The 21,837-nt window shown below is 37.7% G+C and overlaps 1 protein-coding gene across 1 annotated transcript in view; it reads right to left on the reverse strand.

The window, feature by feature from the left end:
* Positions 1-21,837, reverse strand: part of ITFG1 (integrin alpha FG-GAP repeat containing 1) — a 214,537-nt gene that overhangs the window by 145,549 nt on the left and 47,151 nt on the right. The window contains exons 7-8 of the mRNA XM_065416532.1: positions 15,004-15,065; positions 6,745-6,829 (exon numbers count right to left, since the gene is read on the reverse strand). Coding sequence (XP_065272604.1) covers positions 6,745-6,829; positions 15,004-15,065 — 147 coding nt within the window. The remainder of the gene's footprint in view (positions 1-6,744; positions 6,830-15,003; positions 15,066-21,837) is intronic.

Raw genomic sequence — 21,837 nt, forward strand, 5'->3', positions numbered from 1 at the left:
TCTCCGGGATCCAGCAATGGGATAATGACCACGCAGAACTTTATTTTCTTGAGATAGTTGTTGAGCTGAGGCAGGTCTAAAATCAGTTTGAGACCTCCCTTGGCTTTTGAGATTAGTCAATAATGGGAGTAGAACCCCTTCCATCTTAAATTCTGTGGAACCTCTTCCACGGCTACCACTTGAAGAAGAGACTGAAACTTCTAGACCAGAAGTTCTTCATGAGTGGGGTCCCTGAGAAGGGATGGGGAGGGAAAGTGGGAAGGAGGGGTAGAAATAAGCTGGAGGGTGTATCCCACTTCCACCGTGCTCAACACCCAACGAGCTGTGGTCATATGTGACCAAGCACTGAGGAAGTAGGACATACAGTTTGCAAATCAAGGAGAAACAGGAATCACAGAAACTGGTATGGCATCCTTGAGTGTCCCATCAAAACACCTGCCTAGAACTCCCTGGATGTCTGGGTGGGGCACGCATTGACGTTGATGTAGAAGAGTGGGTTGATCTACACCTAAACCCTGTTTTTCTTCCTCTGTCAGCAAGTATGTCTGTAACAATACAGACCAAAAGAAAAAAAAAAGATTCTGGTAATTTTTCTTTTGACAAATAGATTCCTTACTAGGCATATTAATACAGAACTTTGAGTAATTCATTTAAATTACAATATAGAACTGTATTTCCTGCACCTGTCAGAAGCAGTGCAAAGGCTTGGGGGATTCAGGGGTAATAGAGGAGCTGAGGGAGAGGGAAGGAGCCTGGGAGTGAACCCGGAGGGTGGGAGGAGGGGTTTTTGGGGGGGGGGGGGAAGGATTGTTAGGGAGTTGGGAACCCTCCCCCATGCAGTCCTTGGCTGACACCAAGCCTCTCCCATTCAGTCAGGCACATCTGCCCCTGTCCCCCCATCCCCATGGGTCTCTACAGCTCCCCTCCACTGTCCCCAGGCTCAACGCTGTCCCCCCCAGTAGCTCCTGAGCCCCAGTCTGTGACCCCCTAGCAGCCCTGTGTGCCCCACTCTGTCCCAATCTGGCTCCGCAGGCAGGCTGTGATGAACTTCTACTCCTGGTGGAATTCTGCAGCACTGGGCATAGAATTTTCTTTCCCCATAGAAAATACATCCTGCCCCAGACGTGCTGCGGTTCCATCTTTTGCCCACAAGAGGCTGCTGTGGCACCAGAACGCTTGGGCAAAATGTATTTTATGCTGGGAAAATATAAAATTCTGCGCGACAGAGGAATTCTGCGCGTCCACTGATACTCAGAATTCCCTGAGTAACACACACCTAGAGTAGAATGCAATCACTAGAAGAGCAACATTAGTTAAAACTACTTTTTGAAAAGAAATGTGTTTTTGTTAAAATGCAGATATCACCAAGGTAAACCACTTTACTGGATCAGACAAGAGGCCAATAAAAGCCCAAGATACTTACGACCCTTGATAAGCCACCAACTCCCTATTTAATATTTCAAGACTGCACACTAATGATCTATGTTCTTATGTGTAGTCCCAGCACTATGATCAAGAAAAATTAAAATTGGAATGAATGTACACAAAAGTTAGTTATTAATAAATACATACAACAACCAGCAAAATTCCAATAAGATAGCTATTCAATTCTAAATCTCAGCAATCAACATTCCATGACTTATTCTCAAGTTCCATCATATCACAAGTACAGATCTAGGGAGTTAATCATTCTGGCAAGCGGTCACCTTGCTAAATAAATATACAGGTTCACTTGGGGAATATAAGAATGTCATTTGCCATGAACAGTAACAATGCTCCAGATTCTATGCATTCAGGTGTACCAATGATTCTTAAGTTGTTAATGTCTGATTTGAGGAAAACTTGTATGGGTGGATCCAACTTAGTATATGGCAGTGATAGTTAAATCCCATGTTCAAGAGCCATAAAACCCCACAATCCATTAAAAAGGGTTGGTAAATCAGCAGGAGCACCATGAAGGAATGTTAACAAGTCTAGTTGGCAATAATACCTAATTCCACAAATAGTGGGGTATTTAAAAGAAGCAGGAAGGGAGGTCAAGAGCTTTACGTTCCTTGTTTGACTCTGGACTGCAGAAAAGCTCTACGCTTTCTTTTTTGAATGCCCATTATTTTTTTGTTTCTTTAAAAACACAATTGAGCTTTGGATGCAGAAAGTCATTTCCCCCCCACCCCCATTTTTATACTGAAGATGAAGTTAGTCTTAATTTACTATTGGGATAAAACCTGATTATATATGTTCTTTTTTCTTGTGAACTGTACCATCACACTAACTAGTGTATTTCACAAATCTGGTAGGTGTAGCTTTATTCTGTTTTACAGATAGTATTGTACCCTGAAATCAAGTAATCCACGTTACTGATTTCCATTTCAGCAAAACAAATTATAAGTGTTAGTGGTAACAAGTTGCCATCTTTGCTATTTGATGATTAAGACAGCAGAAAAGACTGTCTGTTAATGCTCAGTTTTGATTTGGACAGCATATACTACTCCACCATACTTCTAAGGGATTCAAATGATAGTGTGCACCAGGGAACACTTCTCAAATTTCAACCCTATATTAAATAAGCAAAACAACGGTACACTCCAGAACACAATGGTGTGCCCTCTTCCTGATGTGTAAACACATACCCTTCATCTTTTTACATATGTTAGTTGTTTATAAAAAAATATATACTCTAGGCTAAAGCTCTACTTTTTCCATAGTTGCACAGAACTTGCATATGTTTTAGAAATTTAACTCAACCTTCACTCCTTTAAAAAACCAACCAAACAAAACACACAACACCAAAACCACCATTTTGGTTTTATTTGCAACTTTATCCCATCCACATTGAACAAAGAGCTTAGAGGTTTAAGACAGTCTTGAACATGAATATCTGAAGAATTCCTCAATTAAGCAACATGAGATTCTAAGCAGAAACAAAACTGAAAACTTAGGATATTTTACTTTGAAAGAGAGCTACTGTGTATGTACAATAACTATTTCTAATAAGGATTTTTACTACACAGCTTCAATAAGTCACCCTACTGCAGATAAAACTGATAGGATACATGTATAACATTAAAGTATCTAAATTTGTACTTGCACTACAGATATTAATTCCCCAAAAACTCTGTTACATTTAATCAGGTGAATGTATTTCACAATTATTTACTTGTTACACCAGACTTGAACTTTTTCAGCTTCCCATTCTATTTAAATTTTTGTACATAGTTTTAGCCAAATGGAAACAAAAATAAATGTTAGACAAAAAAAAGCACTTAATCCCAAACAAAAACAACAAGAAAATGGGAAGTTTAGAATTAAGTTTATAGTTATAGCCTTCCCTTCAATGACTGTGCCAAGGTATTGCCAGTGTAAAGTTTGCTAGAATATGGAAATCTCTTGCACAAAGATAAAGGTTAAGGTTGGAGTTTTAGCCTTAAGTAGTTTTCTAAACAAATTTTAGAAAAAAAGTGTTTAAAGGTCTAAAATCATTAACTGACTGAGAGACCTTAAACTTACAGGTTAATACATACTTTAAAAAAAATGAAATTTTTGTTTCCAGTTGGCAGAGATATGAGTTCAGAAAGCTCTGTGCATACTGTATATGCAGCTTTTTGGAGAATATATGAGTTCTAGCAATGTAAAGTGCAAAGAAAATTCCCAACATATGGAGGGGGAACAACGCCCCTCTGCCCACCATCTCAGTGGGGGAGTGAGGAAGTTTGACCTGATCAGTAGGAGAATGGTCCACACTTGGGGCCCTGATGGGGGTATGGTGGGGAGCATGTATATTCAATCACACTGCAGCCTTTCCCTCACTGCACTTCTCTTCCTGCCTTAGGGTAGGTCTACACTTACCCGTTAGTTCGGCGGCAAGCAAATCGAACTTCTGGGTTCGACTTATCGCGTCTTGTCTGGACGCGATAAGTCGAACCCGGAAGTGCTCGCCGTCGACTGCGGTACTCCAGCTCGGCGAGAGGAGTACGCGAAGTCGACGGGGGAGCCTGCCTGCCGCGTCTGGACTGAGGTAAGTTCGAACTAAGGTACTTCGAACTTCAGCTACGTTATTCACGTAGCTGAAGTTGCGTACCTTAGTTCGAATTTGGGGGTTAGTGTAGACCTGCCCTTAGAATGCATTTCGGGGGAGGGCGGAGAGCTTTCTCTGCAACCCTAGTAGCCCAGGTTTAGATTTAAGGAATAGAAATGTAATGTTGGAAATTAAAATGGGAATGTCTTAATTCATCTCAGCTTGCAGCCAGTGTCCAATGTGGATAGACGTCTGAAAGGGCCAACTCCTGGGGTAAACATGAATGAAGACATAGGATATGGCTGGTGTTCCTACCAGCTTGTAAGGAGAAGGGTGGACCTTAAGTCTTCGCAACTTGATGTACCCTCATTCCCCATTGTGGGACAAGAGAATTCAGAGGTGGTCTGAGTCCAGTGAGTTAGGTTGAAGGATGTCAACCCTGATTTATTGGTTATATGCAATAAGGCCATTTAATCCCATGCTGGACTCCGTTAAGGTGTCTGGTATTGATGGGAGGGGAGACAAGGAGACTGCACTCACTCCCATTGTTATTCCAATTAAAATTAATTAATAAGTTGTGGCCTCTGCTTTAATATCCATCCCGAGTTTGTGTCTCATTCACCTGCATATCCTGATCAACTACTATTTTGTATTAAACAGTTTTCTGTTCACCTTAGCCTTTATATTTCCTGACTTTGGTTAGTTCATCTACAAGCAATGTTTATTTAATGCCATACTTCTGTATTTGACTAAATACCATATAGCAATACCACTGTCTCTTTGAATCAACAGTTTGAGATGCTCAGTTTTCACATATCTGGAATGTCTCTCCAGTGGTTAAAGTCATATATTATTAAGGACTGTTGTAAATTAAATCCTTCTGGTCAGGTTTTTCTTTGTTATCTTTCAGACATTTTATCTACTCAACTTTTAATTTACTAAAATATTGATTTAGATTAGCCACAGAAAGATCAAAGAGAAGAAAAAAATAATTATGCTTTTAAGAGTTCTGTTTTAGTTTCCAGAGGAAAAACAACAGAACACACATTTCTGAAAGTCAGTTTGCTTTTAGACTCTGTACATTGCAACTTCACTGGTATAATCTTTTCAGAGAACAAAATGTCCAAGGAACCTTAAGCTGTCTCTCTCAAATCAAAAAGGATTTAAACTATTTCTTTCTTTTACAAAACCAAGCAAGAAACTTCTCACTTTTTCTGTCCTCTCAACCTAGCTATATCAAAAGAGCCTAAAACAATATAACATGTTATGTTGTTTCATAATCATGTTCAAATTATCAGAAGCTGAAACTATCCCTGAGCCTTCTCTGGGACTACAGTATGTGAAAAGTAACTTTTCAGTTTGTCTCTACAACAAAGGGAATATGAAAATCTACAAAGCTTTTTGATAGTAATTAGAACCAAATTCTGCATTTACACTGTGGTTTAATATCTAACATCTAAATTTTGATTCTTCACTCAACATGTTAGATAAACATATTTATTATATTTCCTAAAAAATATGCTCACAAAATCAGAATAATTTAAGAATGTTCAAGATCCCAGATATCCTGGTATCTAAGTTAATTTAAATGTCTATCAAATACGACAAAGTTTCTAAAATTATGATGCATCCTTTGGCCATATTAAGTCACTTCTGTTTGCTACAACACATGGTAAGGAGAAATCCTATTGCAGATTGCTCCTTAGGATTTACATCTTTCAAAAGAAAGCTGACATATACTTTGTGCCTATTAATATTCAGGGCATCAATCAAAACCATCTGCTTTTTGGAATGATTAACAGCCATGTACATCAGGGCAATACAAAACTGTGGAAGCATGGATAAAAAGCATTTCGGAATATTTTGAGGTTCTGTTCTTTCTTTCAAACCAAACAATATGCAAATGTTTGTAGATGGCCTAAATTTTAATTAAAACTTTAATTTTTAATGACTTTTGCACAATACATTAAATAAAATTTCTTAGCATAACCTCTAAATATCATTGAACTTATACTTTACTCTGTTATACTATACATGAATCCTGTATTCAGCAGCCATACCACAGACCAGCAAAATTCAGTCACCCAGGAGAGGTGATCTTTAAAGGTCGAACTAAACTGTGCTAAAAATCTTGAGGATTTTTTAAGTATCAGCATAAAACAAGATGAATCTTCTGCCTCTAATATTGGCTCCCTTCTTACTCCCTCAAGAGCATCACTATATTTAAGGCAAAAATTGCTGTACCACACATCAGAGCAACCATATCACAACATCTAAATAAGGGCTCAATCCTACGAATACTCATTAATGAGGGTAAAACTAACTATCACAAGTAGATCCACTAATGTGCAGTAGCGTTTGCAGAATCAGGCCCATAAAACTGCTAGTTACTGCTGTGGGACAAAGCACTATCTAAAGAAATCATCTAGTTCCAGAGAATAACTTGTGTGTTTATCCTATTTAATATGTGCATTACCTGAATCACTGATTAAAAAACTGACGACATTTTAGTGAAAGGGGTCGCAGGTTATTAAAATTTGGGAACCACGGATGTAGTATGTATTTACATGACTATGATGCCTGCAAAGGAACCATTGCAATCTGTTGGGCAAAAGATTAACATGATTACAAAAAAAAAAAAAAATCTAGAAAAATATAACTAATTAATAATAAAAATAAATATGCAAGTGTCAGATAGCTTAGGGGGTAGAAAAAAAGAGGAATCTCACCAAAATCGGCAAACACTGATTGTCCAACAACCTCCATGTCTTCAGGTTTTTGCTTTATGTATGTGGCTTTGGAGAAATTCCCATCCTATCAAATACAATAAACATACACCATACAAAATTACACTAATGAACTGTAAAGAAAGCAATGAAAATTTGAAGTGTAAACTAAAGACAAAATAGCTTTTAAAAAAAGGATTAATAGGTGGAAAACTTGCACTGTTTGGAATACTGGAGCCTGGGCTGCCAAACAAATCTGATGTGCAGACCCTTAGTCCTGCACGGAATCTCACAGAAGTCAACAAGACTCCATGAATGAATAGGAGTATGCACATTGGGATCTGTTTGTAGGAAAAGATTTAGTTACTTCATTGGCATAATCATACGATAAAGGTGTCTAACTATTTAAAACAATGTAATGAAGTAAGACTTACAATTTATTAAATTACTCTATTAATATAGAAATTACCTTCCAGATTATTCTGATTATACTAGTGCTGAGCAGGGCTTGTTTCAACACCATATTATGAATTAAAACCTGATCCTGCAAAGTGCAGAGCCTCTTTCCAGTCCCGCTGAAATAACGGGAGTGGAGGACACTAGGGATAGTGCAGGGTCAGGCCCCAGCTGTTGAACAAAAAATGGTACATTTTTAATTAAATAAAAAAAGATCTGAGGCCCAGTGCTCCAATCACTTTACTGGGAGTTATGCTCACTTGAGTACTTGAAACCTGTAAAATGCAATATATTAATTAATATCTTGAGTCAAAATGCAACAGGTGTGACATCTCAGAAAACAACTGCAAAAACATCATGAAATATTTAACATTTCATCAAATCTGAAATATATATTTTGGAAATTTAGGAATAATAAAATTAAGAGTTCCTCCTATTGATTCAGAGTTTTCTCAGTTGTAATTTATGTTCAAATTTGACCATCACTTATTTGGACCGTTTTTGTGTTTTAGCCTCCTGTGTATTTTTGTTCTATTAATAAATTTAAAAAAAGGTTACTACTAAAAAACCCCAGGGAGTGTTTCATACTTAAACCACACTTTATACATTACTCTCATGTTAACATTCCTTCAGTGTTATATAACAACAAAAGCACCTGTTACATCTAATTAGATGATCAGATCAGAACATTTATGTGCTCTCAATCAATGGCACGCAGTGCTACACAGGGCTGGCTCCAGGCACCAGCAGAGGAAGCACGTGCTTGGGGCGGCACATGCTAAGGGGCGGCATTCCGTCCATTCTTGGGCACAGTCCGGGCGGCTTTTGTTTTGTTTTGTTTTTTTGCTTTGGCAGTTCAGGCGGCGGCACTCCGAGCGGCTTTTTTTTTTTTTTTGCACTTTGGCAGTTCGGGAGGCACTCCAAGTGGCTTTTTTTTTTTCTTTTTGCTTGGGGTGGCAAAAATGGTAGCGCCGGCCCTAGTGCTATATATGCAGTTTCAGTGCAGAACTCATTTATGTCAAATTGTAAACTCTAAAAATATTTATATAAATTTATGATGGAAACTAACAAAACTGAAATGAGACCTAAGAATATGTAAATAGATGCATCTTATGAATTCATATGGAAAATAACACTATAGTGGTATAAGTACTAGCCACTATCATACATTTTCTTCACTAGTGTACCCCTCCATTGCGGTGGCTGACATTGGTTCTTCACCCAATCAAAGCAATATGGTAATGTACATGTATCTCCTGTGATTCAAGTACCTCATCCAAACATCTGTTGGAGAGCTATCTTAAGACATACTCCAAAGTTTTTTGTCCTCTTCTTCTTCCTCCCTCCAACCTCGTTCAATCAGCCCCTCAAATCTACTGTTGTCACCCAAGAACACACTTCCCCTCTTTCCCCTAGAGCTGATGTCAGGTCCTTGGTACCTCCTGGACCCATTCCCTACACACAAGCTGACTCATTGATGGCATGTGGACTTCTGTGAGATTTAAAATATTTTTATGGTATTTTAAGAAGCATATAAAAAGCCCTACCACTTACTATTTTAGGTTGATCTTTATTACACTCACACAATTTATCTGACTGATCTCCCTTTTAATAACAGGTTATTTGTTTGAAAGGTATATCCATAGAACTAGTTTTACAGGAGGGATTAAAACTGAGTCAGATCTCTATTGTTACTTTTCAGATTATTTGTATTTTGAAGATTGTCCATATTTTTCTAACTCATACGCTATTTAGATTTATAGACTTAGCTCCCTAGATGAGGTTTCTTTGGGATAGTTTTCCCTTGACATTTGATTATAGCTAATTTTTTTCTTGGAGTATAATCTGTGGCTCAGAGGACAAATTAATCAATATGGATGCAAAAACAGAGTGATTTCCCCAGAACTGTTAAGCTCATATTGTTATCCATTAACAGCTCCAGTAGAATTATCTGACAGCAGAGCTGACTCTGTAATCCTTTTAACTAATGCTAGTTATCTCATTGCAGTAACGAGGACTAGGCCCTATGTCAAGTGACCAGAAAAGAAAGATAGAGGCCAATACCTCTAAAGCATTTTATGGTAGATCAAAGGAAGAATATACTTTGTTTCAGAGAAAGTTTCAATTCTGAATAATTGTTATCTTTATTCAGAAACATGTATTATGTCTTACAGTCTCTGAAGGATCCAGTATCCAAATTGTTCTTCTTAACTGACTTGAGTAAATTTAGATTTTACATTTGAGTCCCCTATAAATGCTGCATGTGGTTTTTATTTATGTGGTAGTTAGACTGCAGCCATTTGCACTGAGAACATAAAATAAGGCCTTCCAAACACTGAATTCTTATGTCACCTTTGATCCCTTGATGACAGAGACAGAAATGTATTTCAGATTAAAAGGAAGAAAATACTTAGTTCCTGAAACAGTAAAAATTTATGTTTCTGGAATACTCTAATTCTACTCAAAGACACAGATTTGAGTTATTGAATCTAGGTTTTCAGTAGGCCAAAAGTTATATTTTATCCAAAAAAATTTATATTTTAAGCTTAGAAAGAAATGTCTACATACATATGCATGGACTGCACTAATGAAAACATAATTTTAAATTATTTATATTTTTCTTCTTATTATAAATCATTATCTCCAATTCTTCCCAACATCTAGAACAGAAGCCAATCAATATATGTGATAATAATTTAACTACAAATATTTATTTACTGGAGTTTTAATTACATGTAAAATATTCTCACTTTTGAACCATGCAATTGTTTATTCCAACTAAAGACTGTAGTATTTAAAAGAGGTATTATGCATTTTATTCTACTAGCCATTCAACAGTGGATGCTGGTTTTCAGGTAGAGGGGAAGGTGGTTCGTTTTTCTGTAGGTAACTTGTAAATAACATTTTTCTTGTCTAAAACTTTGTAGTCTGTAGCATTCTAAAATCCATAATTAAAACAGAACTAGTCCACAATGCAAATAAGTCAGAACCAATCTTTTACTGAACTGGACAATTCCATCAAAGCATGGAAGTTTGCTTATAAAATAAAAAATGACATTTATTAAATATGTTACATAGCTCTGTATGTAGAGATAGTGAACTGAATTATGAGTATATAAATCCACCTCAGAAGTCTGGTGACACCATAAAACATGAGGGCAAAGCTCAAATGGTTTGTACCGTCACCAGAACATTGATGTGGAATTATAGCTCTCAAAATGGCTTGTCTACACAGTGGGGTTGTACACTCTTTGGGGATGTGATTTCTAAAGTGCAATAATCTGTTGCACATTAATTGGTCAGTGTAGAGCCTACTGGTCCATACTAAGCTTCATTAGTGTACCTTTAACATAGTGCTGTTTCAAGCAGCACTATGATAAACCACACCACCAGACTCTACACAGACCAATCAATGTGCAACATGTTACTATGCTTTAAAAATCACACTCCAGTAGAGCACATTATCCCACCACTCAGACATCATGGTCAAGTTATAACTGATCTCTGCTTCTATTTGTCCCCCTTATAAAACAGAGCTAATACCTACCTTACAGTATTGTTGTAAGGTAGGTATTAGCTCTGTATTACAGCTTAGCTCACTAATTTGGAAAGCACTTTGCACCAACATGTTTTGACATACTTTGAATTTAAGATTTTTATTAACGATGAGCAGGTTTGTTGAAAAAAATTCACTATCAAAATATTAAAACAGGTATCAGACATAAAATAAAGGAATACAGCAGACATGTCTGCACAAGTTATAAGCTACAGTAAATCTACATATTAGAAGTTAGTAATTTTTTTATTTTACTTTTTTAATTAGGGTATGTCTTCACTACCAACGTTAAAGCACTGCCGCAGCAGCACTTTAATGTGGCTGTGTAGTCGCGGCACCAAGGTCTCCCAGCACTGTAAAAAAACCACCCCCATGAGAGGAGTAGCTACCAGCGCTTGGAGCTGGTGCACTGTCTACACTGCCACTTTACAGCACTGAAACTTGCATTGCTCGGGGTGTGTTTTTTCACACCCCTGAGTAAGAAAGTTCCAGCGCTGTAAAGTGGCAGTGTAGACAAGGCCTTAATTAATTGCACTTCATCCATCTTCCCTGAAATAGTTCAGCTAATTTAATACATGCAGTTAATCATTGTATTTTTCTTAATTCTTTTATTCTTGTCTGCCAGATTTCTATAGCTGACATTTGTTTTTCCACCCACAATGACAAATATTTACTGATTGAAGCCACAAAAAGTCCAGACACCCTGGAAGGGGAACAGAAGGCTTAAACCCCAAAATATACAGTTAAATCAACTGATTGTATACTATGTCATTGTACTACACAAATATATTTAGTAAAATCTTTTCTGAAAGCTTGTAATGTTCTGAACTTGATAGTCATTATGAGAGATAAATTCATAACCATGGTCTGTATACATGTATTTGTGTATACAGAAAACTGTGCTCAAAGTTCATAGCAAGGAAGGGTGGGGAGCAGTCAGTCAAGGAGGGACACCTTCCAAGCCAACTGTTTACATGAAACCAACTTCAAGCACCCATCCACTGTCCAGCCAGGAAAAGACAATGATGGAATATTAGAGTTAATGGGAAGACATTGAGACATCCCTAGAATTTTCCCACTTTGAATTACCATGAGTCACCATGCCACAGAAAAAACAACCCCTCCCCCCCACCAAACAAACAAACAAACAAACAAACAAACGAAAAAAGAAAACCAAAGGAAAGAGCCTTTTAAAAACAGGCTTGGGAGTGAGGTTTGTTATCCACTAAGGGAGGGACAGCCTCTAGGCGGGAAGCTGTCCATGAATGCAGGATCCCCACTATAGCAAGGAAGGAATGCCAAGAAACTTTTCTAGGAAACAGGTAACTTGTATTAGAAAAGGGATTTTATCTACTATGGAAGTGTAAAACCTGAAGTTGGGTCTATGCTTATATTCTGTGTAACCTGCATATGTTTACTTTCCCTTACACTTTCATCTTTAAATCTGTGGTTTTTCTATTGAATAAACTTTTTGTTTGTTTTTATCCCAGGCAGATCTGATGTGTCAACTGTGTGGAGTGTGTGCGCCAAAGCAAACTGATAACAGGGGGACTGGTTTCACACCTTTGGGGGGGTGCCGTACCAGAGAGGAAGAGCTTGAGAACTCAGGAAGACTGATTCGGGGAGACTCGGGACTGGAAGGGTTGTTGGTGTCACCTTGCAAACAGTAATTAGGCTGTGTCAGGGATTTGAATTGCAGCCGCACAGCACCAAGGACCTTGAAGTTATAGGGCAGGGAGTAACAGAACTCGTTACCAGTCTGGGTGTTCTCCAAAATGTCACAGTACCTGTGTTTAATTTCAGGACATTTTCCTAATACTATAGTGATAGGAATTTGCAGTGGTGGTGGAGGTGGTGGTGGTGGTGGTGGTGGGAAACAATATCCCGGATATAGCTCTGGCATCAATACTTTATCACAGTGGTTTTCAAACTGGGGTACGCGTACCCCTGAGGGTATGCAAGCTCTTGTCAGGGGGTACGCAAGGAAAAATCCTGTAATGGCGGACAACACATTTTATTTAGTACAGAGGTTTTCAAATTGTGGGGCATGGAGGAACGTTCGGGGGGGGGGGGGGGTGTGTGGCCAATTTCTAACTTTTTGAGCTGAGCCCCTGCTTTGAGTTACAATTTTTGATTGCACCCCCCTTCCCCGACCCAGACAGGCTGAGTGGCCTGCTGAAGTGAGTCGGAAGTGGAGGTGGTGTTTCCTTCCCAAGCCCCGCTGGGCTGCCCTGAGCCACCTGGTATCACCACTCCCACCTCCAACTGTTCGTCCGTACTCCCCTAAGAGGGTGGCCCCACAATTTAAAAACCTCTCAAAGCTGTTGCTAAATGGAATGCATAAATCTGAGGGGGCATGTGATCCCATGTGCCCTTTCATGTGTCACCTGTATCTTTTCTACAGATAAGGAGGTTCACTGATCAGCAAACAGCGTACACAGAATACATGCATTCTATACCAAAAGCTGCATTCAAATATACTTGAAGTGCATAAAACCATACTTTTATACTTTTCATTAAAGACTTAAAGGGGCACATATTGTTCTTTATATTATTGGTATTTTAGGAAAAACTAATTGTAAGTACTATTAAGTAATGTTAAATATACAGTCTTGATTGACCATTGCAAGTCTCTCCATTTTACCATTCTTCAACATAAAGTGAAGGTAATTATGGTTAGATGAAAAAGGTGCATGTCTTTATTCTCATAATTTTGATGCAAAGCTGTGTTAAAAATTTACTACACAATAAATTTAAGTGATAGTGAATTAATCTCCCTGCCCACACTAATGCACATGTTAAGCAAGGCATCTATAAAAAAGGCATTGTAAGAAAGTTCAATGTAATATATATTGTACTTAAGATTTTATAGATTTCTTACTCAGCTTCTATTACAGCCTTAATTTACAATATAAACTATAAAAGGTGACCTCTGCTTGATTTGGTAGCATGGCTGCAGCACATGTTGCTGTATGGGAAGTTAAGATTTTAGTCTTAACTCAATAATAATCCTGAATCTAGATTCTCATCTATACTAATACCCTTTAATGATGTTCTGGCAGAGTAAAGGAGCTAGAAACAGCCCCCTGAGAGTACTCTGTACAAGGGACCTTCCTGGCATAAGAGGTCTATGATGGCACTATTCCAAGTCTTGGTTGTAGGGTCAGGGCCTGAGTCATGGCTCGAGGGCACTGTATTGCAGCTATTTTATTAAACATGAATGAATAAAATGTAAAGCTACCAAAACAACTTAAGACACCTCCATGCCTTAAAGCTGTACTACAGCAGCAGCATCTCCTTAACCCCGCTGTCCCCACCCAAAAACCTCACACCCCATTATTTCTATGTTTAGATGTTGTCACATCATTCTAGAAGTGTCTATCTTTACCAGATTGATTCCCAATTGATTTTTTCTCCATGTTCCACTCCCTCCAGGCCCAGCAAAATGCCTGAATTGAGTAGCATTTCCACAAGATTTCCATGCCATTTTGTGCACAAAGCAATGGTAATGACATTATCCAATTATATTTTACTTAAATACTGCCTATTCAAACCTTTCATTTTTATCTCATACTACCTAATGGCTTTTTATTAATAGTTACAAGCCAATTTGGATTGAATCATAGCTTTTAATAATATAGAAACATCTTGAAAGCAGATAATCAAAAAATGGACATCCTGCTGAAAAAGATTAATGCCTTTTGTTTGTTTTTCCTTTTTTCACAATACTCAGAGTTGTGCTGTGATATCTACTTGGGAGTTTCCTATCTATAATTAGAGACACGTTCTATAGGGAAAAAAGTGTGTCATCTCACTCACGAAAGTCTTTTATTCCTGCCCTGAAATCTTTTTAGCCACATTTAAATCAAACTAAAAATATCCAAGACTGGAGGCAACAAGGAAAAATTACTCCTTTGAAAATCTTTTTCTTCATAAACCATCATGCTGACAAATTAAATGACAGTAACCTCTTACAACAGCTGACACCACCACAGGAGCCCTGTTAACATGTGCATTAGGGCAGACTGATTGGTTTAATTGGCAGTCATGCTAAAATCCTGCAGAGGAACGGATGCTGAGTGAATCATCTCCTCCAGGGATATTCAGCAGTTTGAATGCAACAGTGCAGCTACGATCTCTTAATGTCAGCTCTGTTTATTCTTGAAATCAGTATCAGGTGACCTCTTTGTTTTATATTTCTTAAAGCTATACATTTTAGCAAAAGATGTTTGTTGTATTTTATTCCTTACCTTATTTACCCATGTTTCAAACTGAATTTTTTGGGAACTTGCTAATGTAGTAAGGAACAGATCTGAAAAAACAAACATAATAGAATTACAAGATTTAATATTTGATTATACATGTACTTTTAATCCTACATATAACATATGTAAATTAGTTTATTTAGTAGTCCAGTGGTTTTCGAATGCATAAATAAATGGATGAAAACAATGTAAAAAAAAAAAAAAAAAAAGAGCCTGTTTTCAGCCCTGGGCCTCTACTTGTACAAGTACAACTGTGTGAAAATACATACTTTTGGTATACTAATGCCTGTGCATGTATACACATACCTAAACAAAAACATAAAATAAAAAAAGATGTACACATAGAAGTGCTACAAAACCACAAGTGTACAAGTGATGAGTTAAAGAGAGCTAGCTATTACAAGAGACTAGTTAGGGAAGAGAGCTAAATAAGTCTCAAAACTGAAGAAAACATCACACAGAACCTTTTATCATTTGCTAAACAATGTTTTTCTAACTTCTCTGGCATCAAATTTAGTTCTCTCGTGATTAGTCAAAAAAAATTAAAAAAAATTTTCATCAGAACATTACTGCTTACAGAAGAATCTATACTTTTGATTGGAGGTATTTTGGGAAGATTTCCAGAGAAGGAAAACGGGAGGAGGGAAGGGGGAAGGGAAGTGGGGAAAGAATTTTGGAAAGAACGACAACGACCTTTTTAAACACAATCACCTTTCAGCAATCTGATGGCCCATTTTCTTATTTTTTCCTTCTTCCATTTATTATTTTAAATTTAAAATGACAAAACTATTTCACTACTTATGTAAAGGAGCTCCATGACTGTGCTCAAGTGTTCTCACTATTCAGGGTAGAATAGAGTTGTTTCTTTGTAAATAGTAAGAACCCTCAAAGTGTTACTGTTAAATTAACGCCTTTCCCGGATATCATCCTGAAGAAGCAGATGGAATGTGTTATATGAAAATTTAAAAGCCACATTAAGGATAAGTGTCCTTTTCTATTAAAGAATCCCTTTTTAAAAAAAACCCTGAAAGCTACAATATTTTACTCTATCTTTCTAGACCCTTAAAAATGTCTATCAAGCATTTAAGACTTATGAATTGATGACCTTCTGAAAATGTGACTCACAAAAAGATAGTCTATGGTTAACTTTTAATAATCAATGGTTCTTACAATTAGAGCTTTAAAAATATTTATTTAAAAATACCAGCAAAGATGACAATCTAATTAAACATCCCAGTTAAACTAAGATGCAGTCTAGCTCCTAAGCCATTCTAGTAGCTTCATTTATTATGTTAGTATAATGATACCATAATGACAATTTTACTCAGTGTATATAAATGGAAGGCCTTAAAATGATAATTTGCCTTATTTGAATTTCAAAGCTGTATTAATCCGTATGCATTTTAAATTGAAATAATCAGGACTGATGCATAAAAATGTGATATGTCACAAGGACTTTTTTCCCCTCTTTTTTTAAATTTACTTATTGTAGCTTAGAAAACAGAATTTCAACTTGGCAACGTTTAACTTTTTGTCTGTGGAAAATCATGGATTTATATGTAGTCACTGATGATTTGATAAATATATTAAAATATTAAGAACCTAGCCACAAAAGCAAGGATAATCACTTATTATAGCCATGGGAAGAGTCCAGTGATTAGTTTAAAAAAAAAAAAAAAAAAAAAAGATTTTTCCTTCACTTCTGCTGTACCTGGCAGTTGCATTGCATATGGGTAGGGCCATGAAATTCATGGCCATGAAAAACGAGTCACGGACCATGAAATCTGGTCTTCCCTCATAAAATCTGGTAATTTGTGTGCTTTCACCCTACACTATACAGATTTCACAGGAGAGACCAGCATTTCACCAACTGGGGGTCCTAACCCAAAAGAGGGTGGGGGGGTGGGCTGGGCTGGGCTCAGCAGCCGCTGCTCTCTGGCTGCCCAGCTCTGCTGGCAGCAGCGTTGCCACCAGCAACAGCGCAGAAGTTAAGGATAGCTGTATTGCAACCCCCCTACAATAACATTGCAATCCCTCCACAACTCTTTTTTGGGTCAGGACCCCTACAATTACAACACCGTGAAATTTCAGATATAAGGTCTGAAATAATGAAATTTACAGTTTTTAAAAATCTGTGACCATTAAATTGACCAAAATGGACTGCGAATTTGGTAGGGCCATACATATGGGGCCCAATCTAACTCCCACTGAAAAGTCAATGAAAGACTTAGGGATTCTCAAAAGTAAGAGCAATTTTAACGTTCAAAACACCAATACCTTCTCCACACTACAATGTTTAAGCACATTTGCAAACAGTAATTGTCAGGGTTGGCTCTAAACATTCTGTGTGTCTCCATACCACATGTAGAATACCTGGTGAGTAACAATGGCAGCTAACAGAGTTTCTTCTTTAGCAGAGACCTTGGCTGGCTGTGACACATGGCTAGAAAGGATTAAACAGCTTGCAGGCTGAATGACCCAAAGCCCATCTTTAAAGTCATGTTAGAAAGGTATGCGAATGATAATTAGGGCCATTCATACTAAATAGGCTAGAACTTTGAAATGCAAACCTATATTGTTAGAAGTAATACTAATTGTGTGTATCTAAGGCTAGGTCTACACTACAGCGGGGGTCCGACCTAAGATACGCAACTTCAGCTACGTGAATACCGTAGCTGAAGTTGCGTATTTTAGGTCGGCTTACCTGGCGGTGAGGACGCGGGAAAGTCGACCGCTGCCGCGCTGCCGCCGACTCCGCTGCCGCCTCTTGCCGAGGTGGATTTCCGGAGTCGACGGCAGAGCGATCAGGGATCGATTTTACCGCGTCTTCACTAGACGCGGTAAGTCGATCCCCGATAGACCGATTGCTACCCGCCGGATCGGCGGGTAGTGAAGACAAAGCCTTAGATGCTACCCGTAAACAGACAGTTCCTGTCTGTCACTATAACTACTGATTCAGAGATCAAAAGGGAATATTAACATTTGGATGAATCTTGGGTAAAATCAGATTCAAAGGCTACGCATAGTGAATTATTCTGAATCTGTAACAAAGTTCTTAGTTCTGGAAGTTCTTGGTCTAAGGTTTGTTTTTATCGTAATAGGCTGACAAAATTTTAACATAATTATAGAGCTCTTTTACATAGGTAATGAAATAGTTTTGCCATTTTTCAGCACAAATCAAAATCAGGTGCCTCTGGTAATCTCATGATTTAACTTCTTGGGATTTCCCCCCCTCTAATATGAAAATATGATACTATACAGAGGCATAAGCCAAATAGTTTCTCTTTTTCCCTAAAGTAGACTAAGTTAATATGGATGGAGTGTGTTTACCAAAATTCCAAGAAATTAAATTAATGCTACTAAGAATTAATGTATACTGTAAATAGCTAATTTAATCTCTTCTCTTTGAAGCTTTTTGAATAAGTATCTGTGTGTCGTTTTTTAATAACAGTCCTTTTTTCAAACAAACCATTCCACTATATGCAGTTATGAGTTCACAAATAGGACATATTTTCAAGTTATGAATTAATAACAGTTGCAATCCTGATGACAGCTATTTTAAAAGACAGTCCATAATATAGTCTATTCTTTAACAACTCCCATGAATGGGGGTTAAACATTGGACTACCCACCACACAGCTCAAATCATCCTATTAGGATATAATTTTTTGAACAAAAACAACAAAAAAACTCTCCCCCCCCCCCATTTCTATATTTTCATGCCGTTAACCCAAGAGAAACCAAACAAAGATGGGTGGCAGGCAGGGATGCTGGAACAATTTGTATAGTGGGGGTGCGGAGAGCCTTTGAACCAAACTGCAAACCCTATAAATGATGGAAAGCACTTCAAAGCAGGGGGTGCTACTCAGGGCTGGCGCAACCCATTAGGTGACCTAGGCGGTCGCCTAGGGTGCTAACATTTGGGGGGCGGCGACTGCGGCGGCCGGATCTTCGGCCGCCCCGGTCGTCATCGGCATTTCGGGGGTGGGACCTTCCGCCGCCTCTGTCGGGGGCGGGACCTTCCGCCGCCTAGGGTGGCAAAAAAGCTGGCGGCGCTCCTGGTGCTACTGTACACCTAGTTCCAAGCACCTATAGTGGCAGGGTGCATCAATACATTAGATTTTACTTCTGGAAATTTGGATTAAACTCTAGTTAAGGTCATAAGCAAAAAAATGATTTTGGAGGCCTCATCCTAATCTTATTACAAGCGCAACACGCAATTTGGAATGACTAATGGTCTTTGATCAGGTGAGGATAAAGTCTGGAAAGGCAAAATGCCAGTAATGAGATATATGGACAAAACGGTGAAGCAAGTTTCCTCATGCATCTGCTTGCCATTAATTTTGGTCCCTGTCAATACCTGTAAGCCCTCCTTTTCACATAAATACCATTATTTAAAATTTAATGAATCTTCCTGGCTAAAGCTTTGCCTTCAGATTGCTGGAATAAGAAAATGTTTTATAATATAATCCATCAAAAAAGGGATGACTCTTGCCTATAGTAGTCTTGGTGAAATGAGGTTTACAGAATTGAAGCTATACGTTAATATGTATGATGCAAGTCTGCCAGTAAAACCTGCAAAGGAAGTGTAGGCATATTATCTACTATTAGAAAGTTAAAAGCCCTAGCCATTAAACAATACTTAAAGGACTAACTGAATGTAATTCTCTTTTGTTAAAAATAACTTTGTTTTGGAGTTGCACCAAATACCAAGTTATTTTTTCCCTCTACATTAGAAAATACATTAAACCAATTAAATCAATATTTTAGGCATGATTCCTTTCATCCTGCAGAGTCTCTCATCCAATGAAGTTAATGGAAGGCCTGCCTATTTTAGTATGGGATCAATCCTTTCGGTCTTCCTTGAGAATTGCTATATAATACTATAGCTTGTCTCACTACTGGTATGAGTTTCACAATACATGCATCAACTAACATCACACATGGCTCATCCTTGTTTTTAAGATTATTTTGCATTAGATTGGGTTTGAACATCAGTTTACTCCCATGTTAGTTTGTATTATTTTCTCTAGTATTTGTAATTTAGAGTGCATGTCTTGTACCTTAATATTTTCTAAATGCTTGTAGTGAGTGGAAATATGTGGTGAAGTAGTTTTTTCTAATATAAAACCAATAAAGACTTAAAAAAAGTTTCATCCTGATGCAGATTAAATTAGTCATGTTATACACTACTCAAAATATAATTTCATAATGGGAACAGAGATGTATATTACTGCTACTGGGAACTACTGTAACACTAGGTGGCAAATTAAAAATAAAAAAGAATCTCATATAAAATTCATGATGATAGGACCAGAATAAAAAATTGCTCTAAAATGAATTAACTACTGAAAAAACTAGAAAGAAAATACAATGGCTGGGATGTCACTTAGCTTAATAATAAAAACAAAACATACATTTCAGCTATCTGGTGTGTGGGAGAAATAAATCTGGGGATTAAATTTGAGACAAACTACAAAAAGCTAATGCAAAGATAATTTAAAATGTCTGAATTGTTTACTATGTTAAATGAAAGTGTGGAGGTGAGTACATTATAAAGTATTTTTTCAGCTACTGCAGTATACTAGGAAGGCTGGTCTTCCATTTTGGAGGTTTCAAAAAAAAAAAAACTGTGGGCAAAATTTTCAAAGGTGACAGCCTAAATTACAAATGCAAGTCATGCATGCCTATATGGCTTGCAGAGATCATGAGTAGCATATGGCCTGGGTAGTACCTAAATAATTTTGATTTATTCAGCACCTTACCAATCAATTCAGTATCATTCAGCAAAAAAAATATCCTTGCCCTTAGGGCCAGCATTACTTCTACCTTTTCTTCCACACCCTCCTTTCCCTATTTTCTCCTTCTTCCTGGTCTTTGAGACTTCTTCATTATCTCTGCATTTCCCTGCATATTGTAACTTTCAGTTTCCCACTCATGCCCTTTTACTGATAAAATGAGCAATGAAATAGTGTGACATGCCAGGGTACAATCCAGACTAATGGGTAGCTCGGTCACCCCACCCTCTAATCTAGGGTGCTCTTTAAAATGGCTTGCTGCTGTAGCCTCCAGTCTAGACTGCTCAAAAACAGGGTACAGCATGCAAGTCACTCCCAGCTATGTCTCTGTCTGTGCTGCTACCAGCCACACCTTGGTTCCTACCATCCTTCATTATACTGCAGGGTGAGCCCAACTCTCTCCCAGTTTTAGGTTTTCCCCCAGAAACGTATGTCCTTTACTGGCCACCCCTCTCCGAGACAGTACAAGTTTAAATAAAGCCCCCCATTTCATCAATAGAAATAATATGAGTACATCTTGTTGCCCCAAATGGAGTTTCCCCGACACTTCAATTTAAACACACTGGATTAGGTAAAATAATACAACAAATTTATTAACCACAAAGAGAGATTTTTTTAGTGAGTACAAGAAATGACGCATAAAAGTCAGAAATGGTTACAAGAAAAATAAAGATAAAATGCAACTGGTTCCTAACTTAAACTATGTGAAATTCAAAGCAAAGTTTTCTCACCAGATCCAAGACCAAGATTTCACACCTGAATCATTGTTTTAGGCTATATGCAAACATGGCGTTGGTTTACACAGAGTTTACTTGTGGAAGGTCCTCTCTGAAAACATGAAGGCTACAATTTTTCTTAAGATCCCAAATTTACCATATGGGCCCCATACAAATGCATCAAATGAGTTGGATTCAGTCCACAGACCAGTGTTTCACAACTCTGGGGTATGCAATTCTGCTGATCACTTTTGTGCACTCTCAAAGAACTAAAACACAACCTGAAGGTCTAAAGCAAGTGAAAA

The sequence above is a fragment of the Emys orbicularis genome, chromosome 14 (assembly GCF_028017835.1).
Source record: "Emys orbicularis isolate rEmyOrb1 chromosome 14, rEmyOrb1.hap1, whole genome shotgun sequence".
NCBI classification, from domain to species: domain Eukaryota; kingdom Metazoa; phylum Chordata; order Testudines; family Emydidae; genus Emys; species Emys orbicularis.